This window comes from Natator depressus, chromosome 9 (genome assembly GCF_965152275.1).
Source record: "Natator depressus isolate rNatDep1 chromosome 9, rNatDep2.hap1, whole genome shotgun sequence".
Lineage (NCBI taxonomy): Eukaryota > Metazoa > Chordata > Testudines > Cheloniidae > Natator > Natator depressus.
In genome coordinates this window covers 101,469,850-101,496,902 of record NC_134242.1, presented here as the reverse complement: position 1 = coordinate 101,496,902, position 27,053 = coordinate 101,469,850, and the positions used below count along the sequence as shown (strand labels likewise).

Below are 27,053 nucleotides of genomic sequence, written 5' to 3'. Positions count from 1 at the left end.
TAGTGGCCAAAAGACTATATTTTCCCTCTCATTTCAGTCCTCATCTTTGTCATCTCTCTAGGCTACACTGCTGCAATATGCTCTTGGTAGGGCTCATGCTGATGGACACGCAGAAATGAAGGTTACTTACCAGTTGCTGAAGTTCTTCACATAGCCTCTGCAAATTCACACTTGTGGGATTAAGGTGCTTGCATTGCGAGCTTCTGGAGAGCAGTGTCCATCCCAGAGTCACTCCCTCCTCCCCCCAAGTGAGGCTCTGAGGGTGTCAGGGGGAGTGGCCAGTTTCATCTAGTAATTAAGGAATTCTTACCCTGAGAAGATGGTGAAAGTGGGCAAATAGTGCCAATGTGCAGAGCTCATCTAAAAGAACTGCCTGAATGAAAATCAGCTCCGGATACCAGGTCTAAAATGTCAGACCTTCCTCTTCTCCAGACCAAGCCTCAGTGAGGGGGGGAATAAAGCTACATCACTTCCCAAACTTCCTGGCCGCCTCATCCAGGAGGTGAATGTGCACTGCCCGGGTGGTTTATGTAACACTGACAATTGCATTGCCCTTAGAATCTGAAGGCATCCTTCAGCAGAGGCAGAAATTCTTCGCAGGCTAGACCCACTCTAGATAATTATGTGATGACTGGTCTCCTCCTGCTGAGGTCCAGGTATTATGAACTGATGCAGGTGAGGCCTCCACACTAGATGATCAGCAAACAACAAAAAGAATCCTGACAGTGGTGCTGGTCCATTACTAGATAGAAACGGCAGAATGACCAACGGTAACGCAGAAAAGGCAGAGGTGTTCAATAAGTATTTGTTCTGTATTTGGGAAAACACTGATGATTGCAGTCATACCATATAACACTCATTCCATTCCACTAGTATCTCTGGAGATTGTGAACAGAAGCTACTAGGTTAGACATTTTTAAATCAGCAGGTCCAGATAACTTGCATCCAAGAGTTTTTAAAAAGAGCTGACTGAGAGGCTCACTGGACTGTTAATGTTGAGCATGGGGGAAGCTCCAGAAGACTGGAAGAAAGCAAGTGTTATACCAATATTTAAAAAGGATAAACTGAATGACCTAAGTAATTACAGGTCTGTCAGCCAGACATCAATTCCGGCGAGATAATGGAGCAGCTGATGCAGTACTCAATTAGTAAAGAAAGAAAGGAGGATAAAATAATTAATGCTAATCAACATGGGTGTATGGAAAATAGATTCTGTCAAGCTAATTGGATTTTTTTATGAGATTATAAATTTGCTTGATAAAAGCAGTAGTGCTGATGTCATACACTTAAGACTTCTGTAGGGTGTTTGACTAGGTAACATTTTGATCAAAAAAGTAGAATGATATAAAATTTACACAGCACACATTAAATGGATTTAAAACTGGCTAACTGATAGGTCTCAAAATATAATTAGAAATGGGGAATCATAAAGTGGGTGTTTCTAGAGGGGTCCTGCCAGACTTGTTCTTGGCCCAACACTATTTAACATTTTTTATTAACAACCTGGAAGAAAACAAAATGATCACTCAGTTTGTAGATGACAAAAAACTGGGGGAAATGGTAATTAATTAAGAGGACAAGTCACTGCTTCACAGCAATCTGGATCACTTGGTAAACTGGGCACAAGCAAACAATATATTTTTTTAATATGGCTAAGTGCAACTGCACAGAGCTAGGAACAAAGAATGTAACCCATACTTACAAAATGGGGGACTCTATCCTGGGAAGCAGTGACTGAAAATTTTTGGGGGGTCATGGTGGAACACTGTGGCCAAAAAAGAGCTAATGCCCTCCTGGGATGCATGAACAGAGGAATCTCGATTAGGAGTAGAGAAGTTATTTTACTTCTGTATTTGAAACTGGTACAACTGCACATGCTTATCAAACATGTGGTAATCTCATCCAGTGAACTGTCCCAGTAACTATGTGGGTGAAACCAGACAGACAATCACTATGCTCTAGAATGAACTCACACAGGAAACTGAAAAAAGACAAAAATACCATCACCTGCAGATGAACACTTTTCACAAAGACAGGTTTCAGAGTAACAGCCCTATTAGTCTGTATTCGCAAAAAGAAAAGGAGTACTTGTGGCACCTTAGAGACTAACCAATTTATTTGAGCATAAGCTTTCGTGAGCTACAGCTCACTTCAGTTTCCACAGTATGCATCTGATGAAGTGAGCTGTAGCTCACGAAAGCTTATGCTCAAATAAATTGGTTAGTCTCTAAGGTGCCACAAGTCCTCCTTTTCTTTTTACTTTTCACAAAGCGATCACTCTATATCTGATGTACCAGTCCTCATCCTGAAAGGAAACCTACACAGCACTTTCAAAAGACAAGCCTGGGAACTTAAATTTATTATTTAGCTAGACACTAAAAATCATGGATTGAACAGACGCTGGATGTATGGCTTCTTACAACTTTGTGTAACTCATTAACCACCCACCCTGCCCCTTTTGGTCCTATGACTGCAGAGGTGTTAATGGTCCAGTCTACCTTGAATGGTCCCTTACAATATGTGCTAACTACTTATGCTAAACAATCAGTTCCACCTGGCCTTGTGTTGCTTTCCAAGCCCTGAGGAAGAGCTCTGTGTGGCTCAAAAGCGTGTCTTGGTCACCCACAGAAGTTGGTCCAATAAAAGATATTGTTTCACCCTTCCTTGTCTAATCTCTCTCTGCGACTGCACGGCATGCTGGGATACTGTATACAGGTCTGGTGTCCACAATTCAAGACAGACATTGATAAACTGGTGAGGGTTTAGAGAATAGCCATGAGAATGATTAAAGGATTGGAAAACATTCATTATAATAATAGACTCAGGGAGTTCAGTCTACTTAGCTTAACAAAGAGAAGGTTAAGGAGTGACTTGATTACAGTGTATAAGTATCTGCATGGGGAACAAATATTTGATAATATATTTGATATTTGAGAACAGTCTAGAAAGGAAAGGTATAACACAATCCAATAGCTGGAAGTTGAAGCCAGACAAATTCAGACTGGAAATAAGATGTACATTTTTGACAATGTCAGTAATTAATCACTGGAACAATTTACCAAGGGTGACAGTGGCTTCTCTGTCACCAACAATTTTAAAATCAAGGTTGGACGTTTTTCTAAAAGCTCTGGTCTTGGAATTATTTTGGGAAAGTTCTATGGCCTGTGTTATACAGGAAGTCATACTAGATCACAGTGGTCTCTTCTGGCCCTGGAATCTATGAATCTGCAAAGTCTGCAATTATGTATCTGCTAGTAATATTGAAAAGTATGCTCTGTTCTTATGCACGCAGGTTGAGTTTGGCTTGTCAGAAGCAAAAAAAAATCCTTCTCTAAAGTCCTGCTCCTTGGATGGCCTCTTACTAAAAGCCACTTCTTTGAGCATAAGTTAACAGTTTAAGCCCAGCTGCAGCATCTCCAGCCACCATTCCTATTCTGAGCTGTCAGCAGTAGAGAGACCCCTAACAAAACAAAACCTCGTCAGCATCCATCATGAGCTCTGAAGTCATCCTGTCCTTAACATCCCACCTAATGCACAGCACCCTTGGAAATTATCCCGCAACTGGTCTCTGCTGCAGTTTCTTCTCAGTGACATGCATAACAATCCCGTGTTACTGACTTTTCCTGACAGTTCCCTTGTAAAAGTCTCAGATAGTTTTTTAGTCTGCTCCCCACCTTGCTTTAAAAAGGCATTCAAATTAGAATAAAGCTATCTCAGAAACATACATACCAGAGAGAGGAGTTTTGGCCTGTAGCTGAGTAGCTGCCACTGGATGTATCTTTTGGCTTGTAAGATGAACTTTGAGCAGCGCTAAGTCCCCCTTTCCCCGCCATCCTCACACCCTGTTTTTGTCTCTGTACTCTTAGAAAAAGGTTAGCCAGTCTAGCCCTTATCTTACATTATTACTGTGGTGAAGGGAAAGGTCACAACAGCTGACTCCAGTGCTTGAGCAGTCCCAGTTTTCCTAAGACATCTTTCTCCTGCTTCTGAAGTTCAGTAACAAGCAAAAAAGCAGAGAGGCAGCATGGCAGAGGTTATCAGATTACCTAGACATTTTATCTTGCCTTTCCACACACATTATGAAGTTAGAAACTCTAGGTATTGATCACACCACATTGTACCTGTTTCAGCCCTATGCAGAGAGGTGGGACAGATCAGCTGTAACTCAGACACATGACCCTATTGTCCCATCAGTAGGGTGCAAAGATTAGGCAGCTTTCCAGACAACTCAACTACACAACAATCCAGGACCTCAAATACCTACCAAGCCAACGTAACCCAAAAAGAAACAAGTGACAAAACTACTACATCAGTTCCAATAAAAACATCTTAGCAGGACATGATGTAGCTGCAGAACCCACCCTCTCCACTATGGTTAGAAACGGGAATTGTCATATTAGATCAGCTCAGAGGGCCATCTAGTCCAGTACCAAGTGTTTTGGAGAAAGGTGCAAGAAGCAGCAGTGGTAATGGAATAGCCTGATCCAGGAAAGGCTTCTTGCTAGCCACCCCATTCATGGAGGCTGGTTTATACCCTGAAACAACATAACTAATCACAGAATTCCCAGGGTAAGTAGGGTTATCATAATTTCAAGCTTCTACCTACTGAAGCAAAGTCATTGCAAACAGTGTACTGGCACTCGAGACAATACAGTTTCAATCTCCTGCCCCCATTAGGGCGAGGCATTTGGAACTGTCCTGATTCGATCTCCCTTCTCATTTAATAGCTCCGGCAAGTTACACATGGTCTCATGTTGCCCACTTACCTTCTCCCCCACAAAAAGTATCCCTTGCTGAAGCAGCCTGTTTGCTTCTCAGACAGCAAAACGGCACAAGGAGCTTGAGACTTCAGGATACAGCATCTGAGAATACTCATATTTCCAGTTTCGAACACATTTTAACAAGAGAAAAAGCTTCTACTAGCTCTGTGTTGGAAGCAGGAATAGCAGTTCTGCTCTTCCTATTTCCACCTCACCAGAAGAGTCTGAAGAGATCTGCAAGGCACAAACTTCAGTGAATTCTCCAAGCCCAGCTCCTGAAGCTGAGATTGGCAGGTTCCAACCAACTCAAAGTTCTATAATGAAATGCCATCTATGCCAAGGATAATGCTGTTGGAGCTCTCAAGGGTTAGACAGTTTCTGCACATTGTGGATGAGGACAGCAATACAATTTTGCTCTAGTGACTGGAGCTTCATGTGCCTCAGTCTGCATGTACCCAGAAGCTTTATTCAGGAATAGAAGAGACTGCACACAAGATAAAAAAAGGCTTAAAATCCACTTTAATAATGCATTCCTGTAACATTCCTCAGACAAACTCAAACTTGTTAGTGGGACGATTACAGCTTGTGTTCAAACAGTTTACACTAAACGAAAATCTTGTAGTAGTTCTACACAATAGACAGGCAAGATTAAGGTTATACAAACAATAGTTTCAGTTAAGTCTTCAGCATGAGATACAGTATCTTTGTCCAATAGATTGTACTTTACTACCAGTAAAAATAAACAGCGGTACAACACATATCAAAGATCCATTCAATCAAGAGCCTTCCAGCCATTCAGGCTGCACATGACGGTCCACTACTTTAAAGAAATAAATGGTCCAGGGAAAAAGTAAAAACTACAAGTTAAAAAACATAAAACCCTCCTGGTTTCACTACATGATGGGTCATTTGGAGCTATATAAATTTACAGAGCCGCTGAGGGCTGCAAAAGATCCGAGTGCTGCTCTAGTTCTCCAGAGACTTGCCTGTGCTCTCAAAGGAGCTGTACTGGACGAATGCTAATACTCCGATTGTATCTAGTTAGTCTCAGGACTGCAGCTGCATGTAGGAAACATGGAATGGTAAAGGCATCAGGGTTCTATCGGGTCTTACTTTTACTGCACAGCTACTGAAGCCTCCCAGAATCCACTTTTCACATTGAAATTATAGGAATGCACCATATTAAATTTACTAAAACCTTTACCAGTCAGACTGCACTCCCCTTTTCCTAGAGTGGCTTTGCCAAAGCAGGCCCTAATTAAAACTACCATGAAGAGTCACCCCCCAAGTAGAACTCTACGTGGCCTGCCAAGATTCCTTTCCTCTTTGGGGGGTTGGTAGGGGGTAGCTTAATCCTGTTAGTATCGACGACGTTTGTTAGGGCCAAAGTCCCCCCCAGGATTTCCTCTGTTGAAGCCAGGCGGGTTTCCTCCCATAGCTCCAAGTCCTTCCATTGCGCTGCCCTGGCCAAAGCGATCAGTGGGCGGTGGTGGTGTCTTGTACAGGGCGAGAGCGCAGAAGAGGCAGAAAGGAGAAAAGACTTAAGTTAGAAGCAATTCCAGTCCACCTGGGTCTGATCAGGATTCCGCAGAACCAAGTGACTACCAACTCAAGGCATTACGTAACTGGAAAGCAGCAAGTTCAGAATCTTCCCTACTCTATGAATACAGAGTAAACTCTTAATTCCAGATTTACTGAGGGGAGTGCCCCAAACCAAGACTGGACTGACAGGGATGTGATCTCAGATAACTAAGTACCACAGGAACAAAGTCAGCTTCCCCACAGAATTCAGGGCCAAGCATACTGGAAAATAGCCACACAAACCCTGTAGACTAATGCCCTGTAGTGGGCTGTCTGAGTAATGCAGTCTGGGATCCTGAGAATTTCACAATTCCACCATACTCCCCAAACCGAACACCATTCCTGGAAACCCAACCCCAATCATCATTCAAACTACAAATGGGGGTGATCAAGGGTTTGGAACCCTGACACATGCTGCCAATGTTGCTGAGGATTTCACACAACTAAGGGCAGTAAAATGGCAGCCCCCCTTATACTCTCCCACGCAGAAGAGAAAGGGTCCGGAACAACCTTGGTCTTTGTCCTGCAGGCCACGTTCTCACAGGCCCTACTTGAGGGAAAGACTGGAACCACTGTCAGTGCCAGGAATGGGTGAGTGCAGGATCTGCTCCTTATCAGACCAAGCAGCTGCTCTGGGACACAAGGTTCCTTTAACTCCCAGCACCAACATGGAGGCAGTATAAGCAGGGCTGGCTTCCAAAGCAGCCTGTAAAAGCCTCCTGGCCCCTAGAAGTCCTGTCCCCCCCACTCACCAGAGACAATATTTGTCCTCCTTTTCAACAGTGTGCCTGGACTCCCCTCCTTTCACATTTCCCCCTCCCTGAATCCATCCTCTCCCCGTCATCCAATTCACCAATCTCCCTGCCCCTTTATCCACACAAAATTGGTCACCACTTGGAACACTGATGTTATCACAAGAGAACTGAAGAAGTCTCAGATAATAATATATGCTACATTGGCAACCAGAGCAACTGCATGACCTTATTTTGGTAACCTTTGTCCTCTCCCTCCCATCCCCTGGCCTGCCTCTCCCAAGGGTCACTAGCCTATAGCTTAGACTAAGCTTTCTGAAGCAGTGTGTGTCTTATTTGGTATGCAAAATTCCCAGAACACTTTAGACACCAAATATTTACACAGCTGCTATGCTCATGCTGCAGATGTGATACTGTGCCTCAGGCAAGAGCAGAGCTCCGTGGAGCAGATGGGAAAGAAATATGGAGGGAAGACATGGTCTGTTCTGAAGCTGTCACGTTAAAGTCTTGTAGCCATCACTGGATATCATCAAAATCAGATTCTTTACAAGCTAATCTAGTTTAACCCTCTTAAGAGTCATCACCATTCCCACCCAATTACCTTCCTAAAACTAAATTACTCACACACAAACTTTGTTAAACTAAAGTAACCCCGAAACATTTGAAAGCTCAGAATTGAAGTGAACATGCAACAACCTTCACTTTGCCTCTACAGCAGTGGTTCTCAAACTTTTGTACTGGTGACCACTTTCACATAGCAAGCCTCTGAATGCGACTCCCCCCCATAAATTAAAAACACGTTAAAATATATTTAACACCATTATAAATGCTGGAGGCAAAGCGGGGTTTGGGGTGGAGGCTGACAGCTCGCGACTCCCCATGTAATAACCTAGCGACACCCTGAGGGGTCCTGACCCCCAGTTTGAGAACCCCTGCTCTACAGCAACCTAGCTTTCATTTGTTTGTTCATTGCATCATTTTTATAAGGGCTTTAAGCAGTCCACATACAATGGCTGTGGCTATCTTATTAGGCAAATATACTGCCTTGATACAACTTGCAGATGTATCAAAAATATGCACCAACAAGCACTGGTTTTATATATGGTTTCAAACATGCATGTTTGATACTAAATAGGATGCTTTTTCACCACACTAACTCACATTTTTTTCCACACAAGTACTGTAATTTCATAATCTGGTCTAGGTGGTATGCATATGTAGATACATTAGCGCCAATCTTATACCTGCCTAATTGGTGGTCCAGTGAATCTTAAGAGTGGAGGAATAGCTATATTTAGTATGCTATTTGCTTAATTAGAATTCAAAAAGTGAATTTATGGACTGGTTTCATTATGTGTGGACATAAAGGCAAAAGTTGGTACAGCCACTGCCTGATTCAGAGTAAAGCATTCAAGTTTGTGGTGACTGCTGAGCTAAAATGTGTGGATGGACGACTGTCTTATTTGCTTTTCTTATGGCCTTGTTGTTGGAGCAGAGTTCAGATGTGGATTTCTTTAAGCAGAGTCTTAATTCTGGATTTCTAATTGATGGAATTTTTAACCTTCTGGTACTGACAGATATTCAGCATTAAGAGTTTTTATCTTACATTTCCTTTGGGTTTTTGCATTTTTAAACTGTTTAAAATGATACTGATTGGAAAGCAAGCAGCAGGATACCTGAAGAGCTCCGAAACTTTATAGGGCAACTAGGGAGAAGAAGGGAGGAGAAAAGTCAAAGAACTACGAGGGGCTATGAAGCCCCAATGATCCCTCCATTTATTCCCACTTACAGGGAAGTGTGGGGAAGAGAATGAAAATTCCCCAGCATCCACTTCAGAGGAATGGCACCAGTGGAAAGGACAAAAGGAGATACTATTGCCATAGGCAAGATAGTGCATTCACAAAATTGACTGCTGGCGACGGGGGGTTTTCTTCCCCCCATCTCAAAACAGTCACAACTAAAAGCCTCCATTAACCATGGTTTTTCATTTTGAAGGCTCTTTGCAAGGAAAAGCTGCCATTTAAGCAGGGAAAAATAAGCAAGCATAGGTCTCCAGTCATTCTCTGCCCTTTAATGGTCAGACCTTCAGAAGAGCTCAGCAACCCACATTGTTCTCACTTTAGGGGGATTCTCCATTGTTCTCAACGGGAACTGCTAGGTAGAAAGCTCTTGAAAATTTGAACCATATAGTCTGCCAGAACCCAGATCCGCAATTCAATGAAGTTTCCCAAATATACCTTTCCCCATGTAAAAGATTTGTCACATGCAAAAACTGTTACTGAAGTCTTTCAAATACATTTTAGGATAAGTTATTTTTGAGGTATAATATGACATAAAAGCATTAGGAATTCTGATTGAGTCACCTCAGATTGGGGCAACAAGTTCCACGCTGGCCACATATATGTGAACACAGAGGGGGCCAAAAAGCAGGTCTTTGATGTAAAGCAAGTCTCAGCCTTAGCAACAGAGAAACAACTAACTGAGTCTCCATAGCTAGCCCCACACTGTACTCTTTAAAAGGGTTCAAAAGAGAGTAGCTAGAAAAATAATGCTGCAGATACATTACCATTCCCATGGCTCCATCAGGCATCATAGCTCCAGGACCAGCTGCAGGAGGTGCGCCAGCTGGGACAGGGGTGGCACCCATAGCTCCTCTATTGTTCATGCCTATGGCACCTGCAAGAGAGATCTGAAGAATATTCCCGGCATACACAAAAGGGAATTGGAGGACATGTCTCCCAGTAGTGAGACGACCTATGCAAGTTTCCTGCTGTGTTCTATCCCAGAGAGGGAGTCCTAACAAGTCAGGCTGCCTTGCATTTATCAGATACAACAGTGAACCAAGCCTAGCTACCCTTGCACTCAAAACTCAAATCAACCCAAAAAGCACAGATAGCTGACGGCCATCAAGATCACATTTCAGTATCTATTAACCATCCAATACTCCTTTTTTCACTAATTTCTGCCCAAGTAGCCTAAAACTGCAGATTGTGAACTAGAAATATGGAAATACAATCAATGGGTCATACTTATTACCCATCTGACCTTTTTGTTTGCTGAGCTCAGCATCTCTCTCTGCATGTTTTACTTATTCCTAAAGTAGACACAAGTCTCCTTGGGAAATCTTAATTCCATTTGGGCTCTACCTACAATTTCACCTGAAACTTCTGCTTACTGAGCTAAGCCCTCTGCAGACATACCTTTCTACCTACAGTAATGAAATTACTTTATCCCACCAAATACTTCTCACTTTGCATGCTGTGAACTGTCACGTGCTTTAAATAAACTTTATATAAAACTTAAGAGAACAGACATCATTGGAAAGTTATTTACAGCAAGTTTTAAGTGCACTAAATATGGAATTAGCAAAATGAAACACTCCAAGAGCAGGTCCAGTGTCTGCAGACAGGGGAACTGAACACGGAGAGAAACAGAGCAGACAGATAACCACAGGCAGCTCTTACCTCCCATGCCCATCTGTCCCATGCGCATATCCGGTGGCTCCCTCTGAAAGAGAGACTTATTTCACACCACATTGTTTAAGACATTCTCTAATATAACAAACCCAGAGAGCTTCAGTAGACTTTATCATTGAAGACTGGATAGAAAAGTCACTCCCTAGGAAAAGTTGCGAAGGAAAATGAACCATCCACTTCACTATTCACTGCTGAACAAATAAGATCTCAATTTAAAGGTGTAATTCTGAAGTATAGTTAGCCACCTGCACTGTAAAACATCTAACAGAAGCAAAGCACTGTGCAAATTTAAAGCACAAGTGTTGGTATACAGAGATGTCTGACGCCTAGGTAGAGAGATCTGACATTGTTGGCTGCTCAGACTACTGCTAACAATAGGTGAAATTCGCTCTACTACTTCACCAAGGTCAGGAAGCAGCATACTTTAAAAAAGGAATACAGATGCTTTTCCTATTAGCATAGGCTAGTGAGCACAAAAAGCAGCTGTTCTGCTTCAAAGCCAGCAGTGCCCCCTTAACCCAAGAGCAGTCCCATTTCTTCACAAGAACCAGCGAGCCAGTTTCACTTTCCTTCATTTGTATGCCTAGGATGGCTATTTATTATTTGAATTGCAGTAGCACTTAGAGGCCCCGATCAGGGCTCCGTTGTGCTGAGAACTAGGCACATAGTTTAGGCCTGATCTACACAGTTTCTGTACAGGATTTAACTATTTCAGTTAGGGGATGATTTTGTACAGATAAATCAGGATACCCTCTAGTGTGGATACAATTACGCCACCTTTATACCAGTATAAGTGAATCTATTTTAGATGGTTGCATCAGTTTCCAAAAAAAAAAAAGAAAAAAGAGTTAAAGCAGTTCAAAAATGGAGATAATCCCATAGAGACCATCTCTACTCCAAGGAGCTTACATCTAATGATATGACAAAACAACAGGGGGAGATAAATGTGAGAGAACATTGGTGTGTAATCACTGGGCTTCAGAGTCAACATTAACGAGATCAGTGTGGGTCAAGGAAATTCACAATCACGGTTTCAAACTGTATGCAGCCTCAGAAAGACAGTACTGCATCAGCCATGCTGTTTACATTTGGAAAGTTTTCTTCACAACCACAAAGGATAGAAACATCAAAAAAACCTGGATGTCATGTAGGCCACAAATACTTCAACCGGGATGCATACAGTCCACTTGCCATATATGACACCACTGCTTTCCACCGTGTGAAAGCAGATGCCAAGCTATTAGTATACGGCACTGTTTACAATTTCTGGCTCCCATGGTTCGAGGTGGCAGCTGTTACAGCATCAGAAATAAAATAGATTAAAAGCAAGGTGGTTTCTGAAATGAGATTTTAAGAGCTGATCTTGCAAACTGCCAGAGATAGAAATGAGTGAATTCCCGATAGTGTTTTTAGCCCTACTGAACTGTGAAAAATGTGGCCTTAAAATTAGAGCTACAGGTATCAAGGAATCAGTTATCAGAGACATTTGCCATTTTAACAGTTGGGGAACTGCAGTAGCCAATATCATTGTGTGGTAACTTGACAAGTACTGATTTTTAATGGCAACCACGTTGTCATGCCTAAAGTGGTCCCTAAACTCAGCAATGTTTAGACAAACTGTCAAGACAGGATGCAGCAGTCTTCAGGCCAATGTTATTGTGGCCTGGCACGTGACTCCTTGTGGGGCTCTGCAGAGATCTTCATGAAGGAAATTTTCAATCACTGCTCCAAGAATAGGACCTGTTAGCATGTGCTCTGCTGCAAAGCAAGACTCACACACTGTGGTCCTACATGGACAGCAGCAGGAAAGTGAGTTCCCATGAACAACTGGATTTCCATACGTATAGTCTCAGACAAAACTGCATTGGGGTGAAGTTATGACAGAGTACATACCAGTAATATAGGGTAAATTACATTAGAGATGTTGTAATTATCCCAAAGCCAATCATTAAAAACACCCCCAAGCCCGCCTGAAATTAAAGATTAAACAAAAAAAATGGAAACACAGTTAAGGCACTCGAACAATCTTAATTCTGCCTGTAGTGAGACCATGCAATAACCATGAGTATGGTTAATTTTAGTGTTTGTGATCCTCAACAAGATTAAAACTGATTTGTAAAAACGCAGTCCCATCCCCATCTTATTGTGTTACTTGTACCTCCATACAGAGGTACTCTTCTAGAGAAAAATATATGCCCAGTCATATTCTTATCAACAGAAATCCTGCCCTGTCTCTGGACAACTATCCTTCTGACAGAAGCCACATATGAATCAAAAGGTAGGAGAACTCATACCGCATCAGCAAAATTCCCTTTAAAGCCCTCTTGCTGGCGTCTCATCATCTCCTCCTGCTGCCGCCTCATCTCCTCTTCACGGCGCCTGCGTTCTTCCTCCTGCCTGCAAGGAAAGGACTCCAGAGTCACTCAGCACGACATAAGCAGATTCTGTATCACAGGGGCGAAGTGCTACATGGTAAGCATTTGTCAGCGGTAAAGATGACACTGTTCTTCCAGACAAGTAGTACAGCATTAAGCCCTTCAATATGATAAACTTCTAGAACTCATGAAAACTACTATTATTTCTAATCCCTTTCAATTCTAGTGATCTTATTAGAAAAAAAAATCTCAGTCAGAGAATACGCTACGCTTCGAAACAATTGCTATCCATATGTAATCAGGAAACATTAGCCAAGTCGTTCTCAAGCTGTGCTCTACAAAGAGCTGGTCTGAAGATCTTCCTAGTGGCCTACAGAATTACCTTGAGAACCAAGCAGTAAGACCATAAAGGAGTTGAGAGAGGAGAGAGATTCTCATAGATCCTTAAGTGACAGGAAGAATGAAAAGGTTGCAGCTAGGGCAAGGATTTTCCCCCACCTACAGCGCTCGAGCAATCAGGGTTGCTGCAAAGACACCTGGCTTTTGTATATACATCTGAAAGCCAAGCAGTAAGAATCCAAACCTGAGTCTATCAGTGAAAAAACAAGAACTAGTCAGTGTACTTCAAGGTCACTGGCATACACCCTAAACAATACTGCACCCTAAACCTACTGTAAATTTTGCTTATGGATGAAGATGACCCAACAATGTTTGGAAATTATATTGTTAAATTGTGTGTCCAACTGCTCTGGATAATGCCCTAGCCCCAGTCTAAAGGGATGCATTTAATTCACAGCAATATGAGTGGCCAGCACCTCCCTTTACCTGAGCTCCAGCTGTTTACGTTTCTGCACTTCTTGGTTATGCAGTTCCTCCATTCTCCTTAGTTCTTCCTGGCGTCTCATTAAATCTGGAAGAGGTGACAGTAGAAGCCTATCACTGGGCCAATTGTCATTCCCTCTGCGGGCTGCTAGGTGACCAGACTAACATTACCTCCCCCCACTTCCATACCTGAACCTCAACTTACCAGTTAGTTTCCACACCAGGGGGTCGCACCTTTGTAGTTTTTCTAGCCTGAGCTCATTGTGCACACCAGGGGCTCCTTGCATTCCTCCACCCTTCCCCACAAGGTCCCTGGGTGCTACCCTTACATCCCCCTTTATTACAGTGATTCCATGCAACTGCCTGCACTCCTTCCTTCATGACGGGGTTCTGTGTGGGCCCCCCCATTCCTTCCTTCCCCCATACCAGGGTCCCATATTCCCTCCCTGCATGCCAGAAGTTCCCCATTTCTTCTCCTTCCATAGCAGGGGCACCCATTCTCCTCCCATACCAGCAGCTCTGTATGCACGCCATTTCCACTTCCCTCCACGTCCTCTGTTTTCCCCAGGACAGGGGTTCTGTGTGCCCTCATACTATGGTCCCCAAATCTCTCTATGGTGGGAATCCTGTGTGCCCCTAGTTCCCCCTATGCCAGGGGCTGTCTGCCTCTCATTTTCTCCCCTCCCCCTTGCTGGATCTGCATTCCCACCTACCCCATACCAGGATACCACAATTTTTCCTGGACTGCCAGGGTTCTGTGCATCTCCCATTCCACGGGCTGTGTACATGCTTCAATTTTCCTTCTCCCCCCTTTCCCCTTATTATTTGACAGCCTGAATGACTTATCTCCCAGACAACATGTTGAACTCTACTGGAAGGGCACGCAGAGATGAGACACAAATATTTGGTTATGCTGGAAAGTGTGAATGAGTGCCATTCAACCAATCTAATCTATGAACAATTGCAGAAGTGCTTGAAGCTGTGGCTCTGCTAAACAGATAGTAAGGGCTCTGTGTCCCCCTCATTTCACTTTTCCAATTTCCCCCAAAGTCAGTAGGGTTCTCACCACTGATACCTAGGACATTCCCTGGGATTTTGAAATTGATCAGATGCAGCACTCACAAGTTATTGCTTTACAGACATACACAAACAAAATGTCATCAAGTTAAGTGTATGATCAACTAAGACTCTATAGCTGCCATCCTACAGAAGATAGCAGAACAGAAGCTTGTTATACTGTACAGCAGATCCATTTAGACAACGACGATCTGGCAAGCTATCAGTCAGACATCCATCCCCAGGCCCATCTCCAGCCAACACTGGTCTGGTTACTGTGCTAGACACTCCCGGTTTTAAGAAGAAATTGTAAGAGTGGTCTTTGATGATGTTGGCTCTCACCTTGCCTCATGAGCATAACTTGGTGCTCATGGCGAGCTGCTTCCATCTCCATTTCCAGCTTCTCTCTTGCTTCCTTGATGTTGCGGTCCACCTGTTCTTGCTGCTGCTTTTCCATTTCTATTAGAGCCTTCCAGCGCATGGCATACTCATACTCAAAAGAGCCAGGCTGTGCAAACCTAGGAGGCTGTTCACGCTCCCTGAGGGAGGAGTGGGAGACAAGAAAACTTGAGCAAAGCCAACGTGGAAAATAAAGATTCATACAAATGAAATATGAGAGATTCTAATTAACACCTACGAAGGGGAGAGATCAGTAACGCACTTAAAATATCTTATCCAAGAAGCTGCCATCTTGTCAGCCTGACACAGAAATAGAATTCTCACTGCAATAAATGGGAAGCTGCTCTTTCTGCATCTTCCTGTTTTCTAGCAGAGGACCCCATCTGAAGCATTGGCATGTCATCTCCCCAGAAAAGACCTGTCCAATTCATTGAAGGAAGAAACTAAAAGGTAATCCTAATTACTCTCTGCCCTTCACCCACCCACCCACCCAACTCTCTAGTGTAGGGGCAACTACTCATGAAAACTTCAGCTGCCTGAACAGGGGTGGTGCTTTCTAGAGGCATGCCTAAGTTAGTAAAGAAACACATATTTAGGATTAGGAGAAGAGAGAAATGTACTAAGGCAATAAGAAGAGCCTTTTACTAGCTTGTGAGGATGCATTCTCCCAAAGATTAAGACACCAATCTCTTGAATGGTCCACCACTAAACACCCCTCTTCCTTTCCTAGCGGACACGTACTTGTGAAACTGCTGGTTTTTGATGACCAGTTTCTCTGGCAGTCCCTCCTCATCATCATACTGATCCATTGGCTCCACGGTGACAGGCCGAGGGAATCTGGAAAGAAAAGAGGCCACACAATTTCAGTGTTACCTAGACAATTGCTGCACTGCAGGCCAGCTTCTGTGTGTGTCTTAATTCTAGCTGGAGCTATAAAATACTGCTCTCTCTCTACCAATGAAGTTTCAGAATAACAGATCCTAAGAAAACCATCTAAGACAATTTTCAGAGTAGCAGCTGTGTTAGTCTATATCCACAAAAAGAAAAGGAGGACTTGTGGCACCTTAGAGACTAACAAATTTATTTGAGCATAAGCTTGCATGAGCTACAGCTCATTTCATCGGATGCTAAGACAATGACAGCCAGAATACAAGTGAAAGCCATCTTCACACCCAAGTTATATATTGGTACTGTCTGGGCTTTGAGCGTGACTTGTTTGAAATTGCTTCCACAATCCCTTAAGAACATAACGGCCATACTGGATCACACCAAAGTTCCATCTAGCCCAGTATCCTGTCTTCCGATACTGGCCACTGCCAGGGTGCCCCAGAAGGAATGAACAGGTATCAAGTGATCCATTCCCTGTTGCTCATTCCCAGCTTCTGGCAGACGCTAGGGACACTATCCCTGCTCATCCTGGCTAACAGCTATTGATGGACCTATCCTCCGTGAATTTATCTAGTTCTTTTTTGAACCTTGTTATAGTCTTGGCCATCACTACATCCTCTGGCAAAGAGTTCCACAGGTTGACTGTGCGTTGTGTGAAGAAATACTTCCTTTTGTTTGTTTTAAACCTGCTGCCTATTAACTTCATTTGGTGACAGCTAGTTCTCGTGTTCTTTCTTTAAGACAGCTACTTCCGAGTCCTGAATCAGCCAATGATAGTTACTAAACAAAGACGTGATACGAGTGAAGATTTCCAAACAGTCTGGGCAGAGTCCAAAGACCCTCCAATTGTAGCCCAGCTGTAGTGCACCGTTGGCCAGTCCCAGACATACACTGGAGAGGCTAGCACAAAAGAAAAGAAAAGATTGAACAGAACTGAGCTGCTTTCTGAAGTTGAAGGTGTTTGTGTACTGATCTCAGGGTATCCTAGCAATGGAATGAAAGGTGCCATCTCCAAATCTTCTGGAACAAGGCAAGCTATAGCAAGGATGATGGTAGTGAGGGAATAGGAGCAGCAATAAAATGTTACTTAGAAGAGTACTTAGATTATAAATCAAACGCAATATACCCTAGGCTTTAATAACTGCTGTTACCAAAATAACTGACTTTTTTAAAAAAAAAAAAAAAACCCTCCCAAAGGGGGGGGGGGGGGAACAGTCAGCTCAGCACTCCCCCAAATAGCAACCCAACCTAACCAAAAGCATTGGAGCGATGGGCCTTGTACCATACATAAACGGTCCGACTCACTGGCTGTTGGGACCAATGGGGCAAAGCACATTTCAGATTTAGTTCCACTCTTAAGAATGCACAGTCATTCCCAGAAGGACATTGAACTCTGCAGACCTGCTAGGTGCCCCTGGAATACTCAAGCATGGAGGCTAGTGTGCTGCAGCCAGAACAAACGAATGAATGCATGGACACACACAATCTAGCCATTTAAACAACAAACTGAATCTATGCCTGCTGACAGGATTGAGTGCAACATTCTATCACAAAAGTACCCACTGCAAAACAAAAGCCCATTTTCATAATCAATTCTGGGGTGATCCAGACTGCACAGTTAACATACACAAGCTTTATTCACTTGCCAGCAATATTTTAACAGGGGAGGAATAGCTTCTTCTTCAGGACTACTTGAACTGCCCAAAGAAGGCTTTGTCTATGAGGAACCTCAACAGCAGCAGTTCCCAGATTAGCACACTCAATCCCATGGGCAGCCTCCAGGAAGCAAGGTGGTTTTGAACATAAGCCTGTGCACAGATTTATTCTAACATGGCCCAGATATGAGACAGGAAGTTTGTCATTATAGAACTTATGTTTAAGTACATACTGCCTTCTGCCCCATACCACACATAGCCCCACTCTAGTGTTAAAGCACCAGTGTTTCACAAGCCAGCACCCGCCTGGCCAAGCTGTGCACTTTCCAGAACAGCACTTCTCACCCTCCTCACTTACGTGGTTAGCAGGAAAGACCCTTCACTACATCTGTCCAGAGCTTTCCTAGCAGCAGGTTTCCCTGAAAACTCCACAATGCCTTTCCCAGACGATCTTCCTCTGTCATCCACAATAACCACAGCCCTTTCCACCTGGCCGAACACAGAGAAGGCTTCCTCCAAGAGCTCATTTGACACAAATTGAGGCAGGTTTCTGACAGTCAGTGATGCACTGTGGCATGCAAAGCGCACTCTTAGTTGCTTCCCACGGAGAGGCATGTTGTCTAGTTCTACCTTTGCAATCTCGGCTAGAGTGCGAGTTTCCTGAAGACAAGAAAGTTATCATTAAAACTTGCAATGCAGTATGGAAACATGTTTCCTGCCACAGAAGCAGAGGACAGGGTCACTAGCCTATCTTTCCCTGGACTAGCAATACAGCAAGAAGAACAAAACTTTGTACCACAAAGGATGCCTTAGTAATGTTTGTAATAAAATAAAGTCTGACCATTATCCAAGGTGCCCGTCAAACTAGTTCAGGGAGCACATGTGAAGTTTGGGGAGCGAAGATAAAAAGAAAGCAGACATCAGGTACAAAACTTAAAAGGAATGTTGCAAGGATTACAGACAGTAGCTAGGAGTTAATAGTAGTTAAGCACACATCAATGAACAGCACTAGGATCACAGTGAGAACTGCTACTTTCCTAATTCTTCCCAGTAATCTAGTCTGATGATTGACACAGGAACTACTCAGTATTTGAAAGTACAAGAAAGGCAAGAGTCTTTCAAAATCTTAAGATCCATTACCTGACTAATGACTTATTTGAAAATATGCAAACTTGTATTAAATACTCATTATCTCCATAGTACTTTAAAAAGATTCCAGCTTCTCACCATGCTGCCCATCTTGTGTTTCAAGACAAGAAAGTGTCAAGATGGTTCCTTCCTGTTTCTTGATGTTCAATATAAGCAAAACACTTGTATAGGACTCAAAATATAGGTTTTGTTACAAGAACAGCTGTTACCCCAGTTTTACATCTTCCTTTCCTAAATAGGATGCCAAGACAATAGTTTGGAGGATGGGCAAGACCTTATTCCCATGTCTGAAGCAACTGTCTTGAAATAAATTAAGTATTCTTGTTTAATCCATATAACTGCAAGGCAGCTAACCTGCTGTATAATTCAAAATATTAAAAATCTAAGAACCAATTGGTTCCAATGTATCCCATACTTCAGATCACCAGAATTAATTTTAAACATCTATGTGAAGATACCAACTCGATTAGCAAAATATGTGAACAAGGTTACTATTTCCAACAAGCACCACTCTCCTAATGTCAGAGCGCTAACACAGGACACCCCAAAGGAAGCAATAATGACTCACCAGCCTGATAAATCCAAAGCCTTTGTCCTTGTGTATGAAGACTTCACCTGCCTTTCCATACTTTTCAAACAACTTTCTCATCTCCTCCTCAGTAATATCTGGGGGCAGGTTCCCCACAAAGAGGCGGCTCCTCTGGGTGAATGTCTTTTCACCAGGTTTCCGGAAATTCTTCAGGTCAATAGTGAGGCCTTCATCTGAGGGGAATAAGGTACACAGTCGCTCTACAATTGGGGGGATAAATTCCACTATGTTACATCACAGCGAGCATAAAGACATACAACAATAGCTAACTCCACCCACTCACCCAAGTCTCAAACATCTCCAATCAATTCCATAGCAACAAGGAGACAGTATTTCAGCATGGGCCAACATTCTGATGAAAGACGAAGTTTGCAGGAACTGCACTGCTTTGTAACAAGCCATCGGCCACTATGTGAGGGAGAGCCCAAAGCGGGAAGTAGGGACCTTGGAAGAATGCAGCAGCCTTCCTAACTTGACTACTGCGTCAAAAGATGCTTAGCAACTCTTACTGTGGACTATGTTTGACACACGGACTTCAAGACCACAGCTTAGCTATCTACAGAAAAGCTGCAGTGTCATAGGTTGCTAGAGGATTATCATCCTGGAATGAATTCAGAATTCAACAGTGATTCAGAAAAAAAAAAAAAAAAAAAAAAAAAAACACACACATTCAAAAGATACTTACATTAATTAGTCTTGCCTAGTACAACAGATGCACAAGGGGGGAAAAGCAGATAACATTTCAGCCACCTACAGCCTGGGAATGCACTAGAAAGATTCTGGAACCCAGACCCTATCTCCAAGCTGGAGAGAAAGCAGCTGGAAGCTATAAAGCAGCAATATGGATGGGACCTCAGAAAAGTCAGCAAAGTTAGTCACAAAGTCTACAGTCAAGTAACACTCAGTGGCTAAAACAGAACCAAAAAGCCAGCAAATTAATGATAAATCATAAAAATATAGTGAGGCAGGGAGTAAGGAAGTGTAGACACTACAACGGTGGAAAAAAATATGGGAAATGCTCAGGCTTATGGTCTCAAGCATTAATCACAAAAATGGTATTTTGAGATGACCCGTAAGAAGCATGAATAGAGACTTGATCTCCCATTGTCACTCTATTTAGCTTTTAATGGGTGAGACTAGAATGCAAGGGTAAAACTATCCCACTCTAGTAGGGAGAAGGCTGGCCAACCACTTTATCACACACTCAACTTGAGCAGCTCTATTTTTTATAACACTTATGTAGTAGATTCCACATTCAAAGCAAAACATAACTATCAAATTAACTGATTCATCAGTGTAACCAGACACACTCCCCAGTCATCCATAAATGGCAGCTTCAGACCCTCACCACTACATGCTTCTGAACCATTAAGTTAGATCTGTTAAGGCCCCAAAGGTCATTAAACCCCACTTCTTCAGCTCAAGATCACCATCACCAAAACCCAACAATTCCATAGAGCTCCAGCCCATATTGAACAAGAGTACACATCAGTGGATTGGACTTATTGGCACAGCAACCCTCACTGGTACGATTGGCTCTTTGGCTGCTTGATACTCCAGCATCAGGTCATGAGACCACCTTGCTCAGAAGTTTCAAGTTGATGTGTGATTCGATTTGATGTGTGATTAGGGAACCCTATAACAACCTTCCTACTAGAACTGCATCTATGCTAACAGCAATTCTATCCCACCACTGCCTAGGAAGGACTGTGCTAGGTGGTCCTCTGGTACAGCTTTGGGAAGAAGGGTGAGGGTGAGAGAAAAGGAGGAAAGAGTGCCAGTCACAGACAAGCCACCTCTTTCTTGTAAAATCCACAGTGGTGACACTGGAGGATTGGAGAGATTTGCAGTTCTCTGGGCAGTTAGATTTACTGGAAGATCCTATAAGCAGCAAGGAAGAAATCTTTAAACGTGCACATTAATGGCCTGATTCAGAAGCACTCAGCCCCAAAAATCTCAATGAAGCCTTTGGGAGCAACCAGCATTCAACATATTTGAAAGTCAGGCCATTAAGAGCAGAACTGCACCGACTGAAAGCGTAATCTTGAACGCAATCTCCTCTTCTTACAGATTTAGTAAAAAGCTCTGCTTTCATACCAAAAAGAATGAATACAAGTGGGTTATTCATGGGGCAAGGATTGGCAATAAAAAAATCCAGAGGAACTTGACAGCAGAAGAGGATCCAAACTAATCCTTTGTCATGGGATATCAGATCATCTCAAACAGGGAAAGAACCTGTGACAGTTTAAAGTGAAACTTAAGTCAGGGCTTATGCTGATGGCACTTTGGCAGCCCAGAGGGCTACAACAACCAAGATGGACTTGTGTAATCTACTCACTCTGGCTGTTGACCTGCTGTCCATTAGCAGGAATAGGTGGTTGTTGATGCTGATGCTGTTTTCTTGGAGCATGGTTCTGCTTCTCCATGTTAAAGCCTTTATTGCCTTGCATTTTTCCAACCTGAGAGCAAATACATCATTGGTTATATATCCTCAATGTACAAACCAGCAACCGCCAATGCACACAACACTACAGCTACTTTCCTGGGCACAACCACAGACATAATCATCAGAACAGAAGCATTTCCAGTCTCTGCAACTCCAGACACCTGGGGGAAACAGACAATATGAGGGAAAGTGCAATTTGAACATAGTACATCTGATTTAAATTAACCTGTGTAGCCAATGACATTTCCAACTAAAGTGCTCTTTCTGATCTACTAGCCACATAAATACTACAAAACCAAGAAGAGATCCTCCTTTAAGGGAAAAGTTAACTTAAAATCTAGTTGGTTTTAAGTCCTGCATCCAAGTCCTAATGCCAACCTCTGTAGTTATATTTTCCTATTTAAGATAATTTCTCTCATGTTGCTGTGTGAAAGAACCACATACACAGGGGAAAGTGCAATACATGTGAAGCACTCTCAAATGCAAAAAGAAAACTGAAAAAACTCTTAAGCATTCAATTCTAAGAAGATGTATTCCTTGTAACAGTAGCAAGTAAAAGAATTCAGGCAAGGGTGATTTTATGTTAACCGGTTTCAGAGTAACAGCCGTGTTAGTCTGTATTCGCAAAAAGAAAAGGAGTACTTGTGGCACCTTAGAGACTAACCAATAAATTGGTTAGTCTCTAAGATGCCACAAGTACTCCTTTTCTTTTTATGTTAACCATGTCCCTTTTTTAAATACATCAGAAGCAGGAAGCATGCTAAACAACCAGTGGGGCCACTGAACAATAGAGATGCTAAAGGAGTACTCAAGGATGATAAGGCCATTGTGGAGAAACTAAGGGCAGGTCTTCAACAGCAACGTTAAAGTGCTGCTTGTGTAGTTGCAGCATAGCACTGGGAGAAAGCTCTCCCAGCGCTTTAAAAAACCCACCTCCAAAAGGGGAATAGCTCCCAGCACTGGGAGCACGTCTCCCAGCACTGGTGCACTGTCTACACTGGAACTTTACAGCACTGAAACTTGCAGCACTCAGGGGTGTGTTTTTTCACACCCCTAAGCGAGAAAGTTGCAGCGCTGTAAAATGCCAGTGTAGACACACCCTAAATGAATTATTTGCATCAGTCTTCAAGGCTGAGGATGTGAAGGATATTCCTAAACCTGAGCCATTCTTTTTAGGTGACAAATCTGAGGAAATGTCCCAGATTGAGGTGCCATTAGAGAAGGTTCTGGAACAAATTAATAAACTAAAAAGTAATAAGTCACCAGGATCAGATGGTATTCACCCAAGAGCTATGAATGTACTCAAATGTGAAATTGAAGAACTGCTAATTGTGGCATGTAACCTATCATTTAAATCAGCTTCTGTACCAGATGACTGGAGGATACATAACGTGACACCAATTTTTAAAAAAGGCTCCAGAGGCGATCCTGGCAATTACTTCAGTACTGGGCAAACTAGTTGAAACTATAGTAAAGAACAGGAATGTCAGACACCTAGATGAACATGATTTGTTGGGGAAGGGTCAACCTGGTTTTTGAAAAAGGAAGTCATGTCTCACCAATCCACTACAATTCTTTGAGGGGGTCAACAAGCATGTACACAAGGGGCTCCAGTAGATATAATGTACTCAGATTTTCAGAAAGATTTTGGCAAGGTCCCTCACCAAAGGCTCGTAAGCAAAGTAAGCTGTCATGGGATAAGAGGGAAGGTCCTTTCATGGATCAGTAACTAGTTAAGACATGAAACAAAGGGTAGGGATAAATGGTCAGTTTTCACAATGGAGAAAGGTAAAATAGTGATGTCCCCCAGGGGTCTGTACCAGGATCAGTCCTATTCAATATATTCATAAATTATCTGGAAAAATTGGTAAACAGTGAGGTGGCAAAATATGCAGATGAAACAAAACCAATTAAGTCCAACGCAGACTGCAAAGAGTTACAAAGAAATCTCACAAAACTGGATGACTGGGCAACAAAATGGCAGATGAAATTCAATGTTGAAAAATACAAATTAATGCACATCGGAAAACATAACCATACACATAAAATGATGGGGTCCAAATTAGCTGTTACCATTCAAGAAAGATCTTGGGAGTCATTGTGGATAGGTCTCTGAAAACATCCACTCAGTGTGCATCAGCAGTCAAAAAAGCTAACAGAATGTTGGGAATCATTAAGAAAGGAATAGATAAAACAACAAAAAATATCATATCGCCTCTATATAAATCCATGGTACGCCCACATCTTGAATACTGGATGCAGATGTGGTCAGGCCATCTCAAAAAAGATATATTGGAATTGGAAAGATTTGAAAAAGGGAAAGAAAAACGATTAGGGGTATGGAACAGCTTCCATATGAGGAAAGATTAATAAGAGTGGGACTTTTCAGCTTGGAAAAGAGACAACTAAGAGGGAGATATGATAGAGGTCTATAAATGATGGGTGTGGAGAAAGTAAATAAGGAAGTGTTATTTATTCCTTCTCATAACACACGAACGGGTCATCAAATGAAATTAGGTTAATTAAGCAAAACAAAAGGAAGTATTTTTTCACACCATGTAGAGTCAACCTGTGGAACTCTTTGCTAAGGGATACTGTGAGGCCCAAAACTATAACAGGGTTCAAAAAAGAAATAGATAAATTCATGATGGATAGGTCCATCAATGGCTATTAACCAAGATGGGCAGGGACGGTGTCCCTTGCCTCTGTTTGTCAGAAGCTGGGAATGGGCCACAGAGGATGGATCACTTGATGATTACCTGTTCTGTTCATTCCCTCTGAAGCACCTGGCATTGGTCACTGTCAGACAACAGGATACTGGGCTAGACTGACCTTTGGTCTGACCGAATATGGCCACTCTTATTTTATATATATTATGTTTAGTGACTGTTATTTTGATGGTTACTAGAACTTTTATAAGACAATCAGACTTAAAAAAACAACAACCAAAAACACAAATATGTCCCCTGATGATACTGTTTGCTATAAGCATCTGTGCAATCAGCACTGTGTTTAAAAAGCTGCACCATAGTACTTGTCTTATCTTGGGTATCCACATTCATTTGCCACCAATTACTTCCATACTAAGTTTGCTCCATTTAGAAGTGTTGGAGAAACCTAGATTCCAAGTTGGTCAAAGTGGCTGTAAGGCAACCAGACAAGATATATGTGTAACCCTTACACAGCATGCTCAAACTATGCACTCAGTCAAAAGAAGTTATTTTACTCATGAAGCACCAACACACTGTACCTAGGAGCTGCAGACAGTTCAAATATATACAACAAAAAAATAATAATACTGGAACTAAAACCTGGTTGGCAGTTTTTAGAATGCATAGGGCAGAATGAATTGCAACTTAAATAATTCTCCCTAGCTAGTGCATCTACGGAAAGTAAATGTGTCGGGGGGGGGGGGGGTGTCAATGGAGGCAGAGCATGAGGGATAGAGGGCTATGCAAAGCGGTAAGTTTATATGCAATTACCTAAAAAGAAAGAATGACAAGCGGGGTACTGTGCCTACAAGAAGCATAAGGGGAAGCAATAAAAAAGCAACATGTAATTTGTGAAGCCACCAAGAAGCACTGGCACAAATGAGTCGTTTACTTACAGTTAACCGAGGAGCCAGGCAAAAGCAACCGGGGGAAAGTTCGTGGGAGACAAGGAGCGCGAAAACAGGCGGGACTACGGCAGGTTTGCGGCGCACCGAGGGGGAAGAAAAGGGCGAGCGTGGGCGACAGCCAGCGAGGCTGGAGGAGGAGAGCGAAGGGCCGGGCGGGCTGACAGGGCCGGAGCAGCTACCCGGCAGCGAAGGGAAAAGGGGGGGGGGGGGACACACGAGGAAGTTGCACCGGTTTATCCTGAAGGGAGCCTTTAACATGAAGCTGAACCGGTGCCGCTCCGCGTGCGGCCGAGGCCTCCCGCCCGCCCGGCGCGGGCCCGCCGAGAGCCGCTGCTGGAGGCGCGTCAGGCGGACACCGCGGCCCCGCCGCGCGGGCCCACTAGGGCGGAAGGCTGCCGGACCCGCCGGAGCCCGCCGCGCCCGGAGCCCGGGGGCCGCTCACGGGACGCCCCCGCCTCACCTGCTCCTGGGCCCTCGCTCCTACAACGGATCGCGGCCTTCTCGCCTTCTCGTCGCCTAGAAAAAAAGAGCGCGTGCGGCCGGAAATCGGACAGCCTAGCCGGCTACCCAAGGGCCGCCCATGTTGCTGCCCCATTGGCCAATCTTCTCCTCACACTCTCCGTTCAGTGGCTCACCGCAGTGCCAATCACAGAAGGAATGGAGCAGGGCGGGATCAAAGACAAGATCGCGCCTCTATTCGTAGTTTATTGGCTGAGCCGTCTTCGCGGCCCGCGAAACTAGCTGTCACTCATCCCCTCGGGCACCAAGCTTAGATGAGAGGCGAGGTAGGGACAAAGGAACGAACAAGCCAACCCCCGAGCGCGCGCAGGCGCATTGAGATCGGCATCTGCGCAGCGTCCAGAGGGTGGTGCGGCTTAAAGAGACAGTGCTGCGGCCCCCGTCCGGGCTGCTGTCAGTCCGCCGCCGCGGCCCCGCCCGCCGCGAGCCGAGGGGAGCCGGCCCCGGGGGAGGGGGACCCCTATCCCGGAGCCCGCAGGGCAGCGCCCGCCCCGGCCCCGGCCCCGGCCCCGCGTGCTGTGGCGTCAAGCCGCGTAGGGCGCCCTGGCCGCTGGGCTGGAGCGTCGGGGGGCGCCGGGCGGCCGTGGTCCCCGGCCCCGCTGGCTGGCTCTCGGCCGGCCCGGCCCGGCCCGGCCCCGCTGGCTGGCTGGCTCTCGGCCGACCCGGCCCGGCCCGGCCCGGCCCGGCCCCGCTGGCTGGCTGGCTCTCGGCCGACCCGGCCCGGCCCGGCCCGGCCCGGCCCCGCTGGCTGGCTGGCTCTCGGCCGACCCGGCCCGGCCCGGCCCGGCCCGGCCCCGCTGGCTGGCTGGCTCTCGGCCGACCCGGCCCGGCCCGGCCCGGCCCCGCTGGCTGGCTGGCTCTCGGCCGACCCGGCCCGGCCCGGCCCGGCCCGGCCCCGCTGGCTGGCTGGCTCTCGGCCGACCCGGCCCGGCCCGGCCCGGCCCGGCCCCGCTGGCTGGCTGGCTCT

General features: G+C 44.3%; 1 protein-coding gene across 2 annotated transcripts; it reads right to left on the bottom strand.

The window, feature by feature from the left end:
* Nucleotides 1-5,312: 5,312 nt before the first annotated feature.
* Nucleotides 5,313-26,177, bottom strand: NONO (non-POU domain containing octamer binding). 2 transcript variants are annotated; one of them, XM_074962830.1, is made up of 11 exons: nt 26,028-26,177; nt 21,841-21,961; nt 19,482-19,702; nt 18,123-18,424; nt 15,963-16,058; nt 15,165-15,361; nt 13,770-13,854; nt 12,864-12,966; nt 10,558-10,600; nt 9,660-9,769; nt 5,313-6,256 (listed from the first exon to the last, which is right to left on the bottom strand). In XM_074962830.1, the coding sequence occupies exons 1-11, from the start codon at nt 26,160-26,162 to the stop codon at nt 6,119-6,121; spliced, it is 1,551 nt and encodes a 516-aa protein (XP_074818931.1). In that variant the 5' UTR covers nt 26,163-26,177; the 3' UTR covers nt 5,313-6,118. The 2 variants fall into 2 exon arrangements, with proteins under 2 accessions (XP_074818931.1, XP_074818932.1); XM_074962831.1 differs by having other exon boundaries at nt 19,482-19,675.
* Nucleotides 26,178-27,053: the final 876 nt, after the last annotated feature.

Bases quoted from the DNA above. Each gene is read 5' to 3' on its own strand.
- NONO (XM_074962830.1), bottom strand. From the start codon at position 26,162: ATGGGGCAGCAACATGGGCGGCCCTTGGGTAGCCGGCTAGGCTGTCCG. The intron at 18,425-19,481 runs GTGAGTCATTAT...TCTTGTCTTCAG, and splicing joins GCTTTGGATTTATCAGGCTG to GAAACTCGCACTCTAGCCGA. The intron at 15,362-15,962 runs GTACGTGTCCGC...CTCCTCCCTCAG, and splicing joins AAAAACCAGCAGTTTCACAA to GGAGCGTGAACAGCCTCCTA.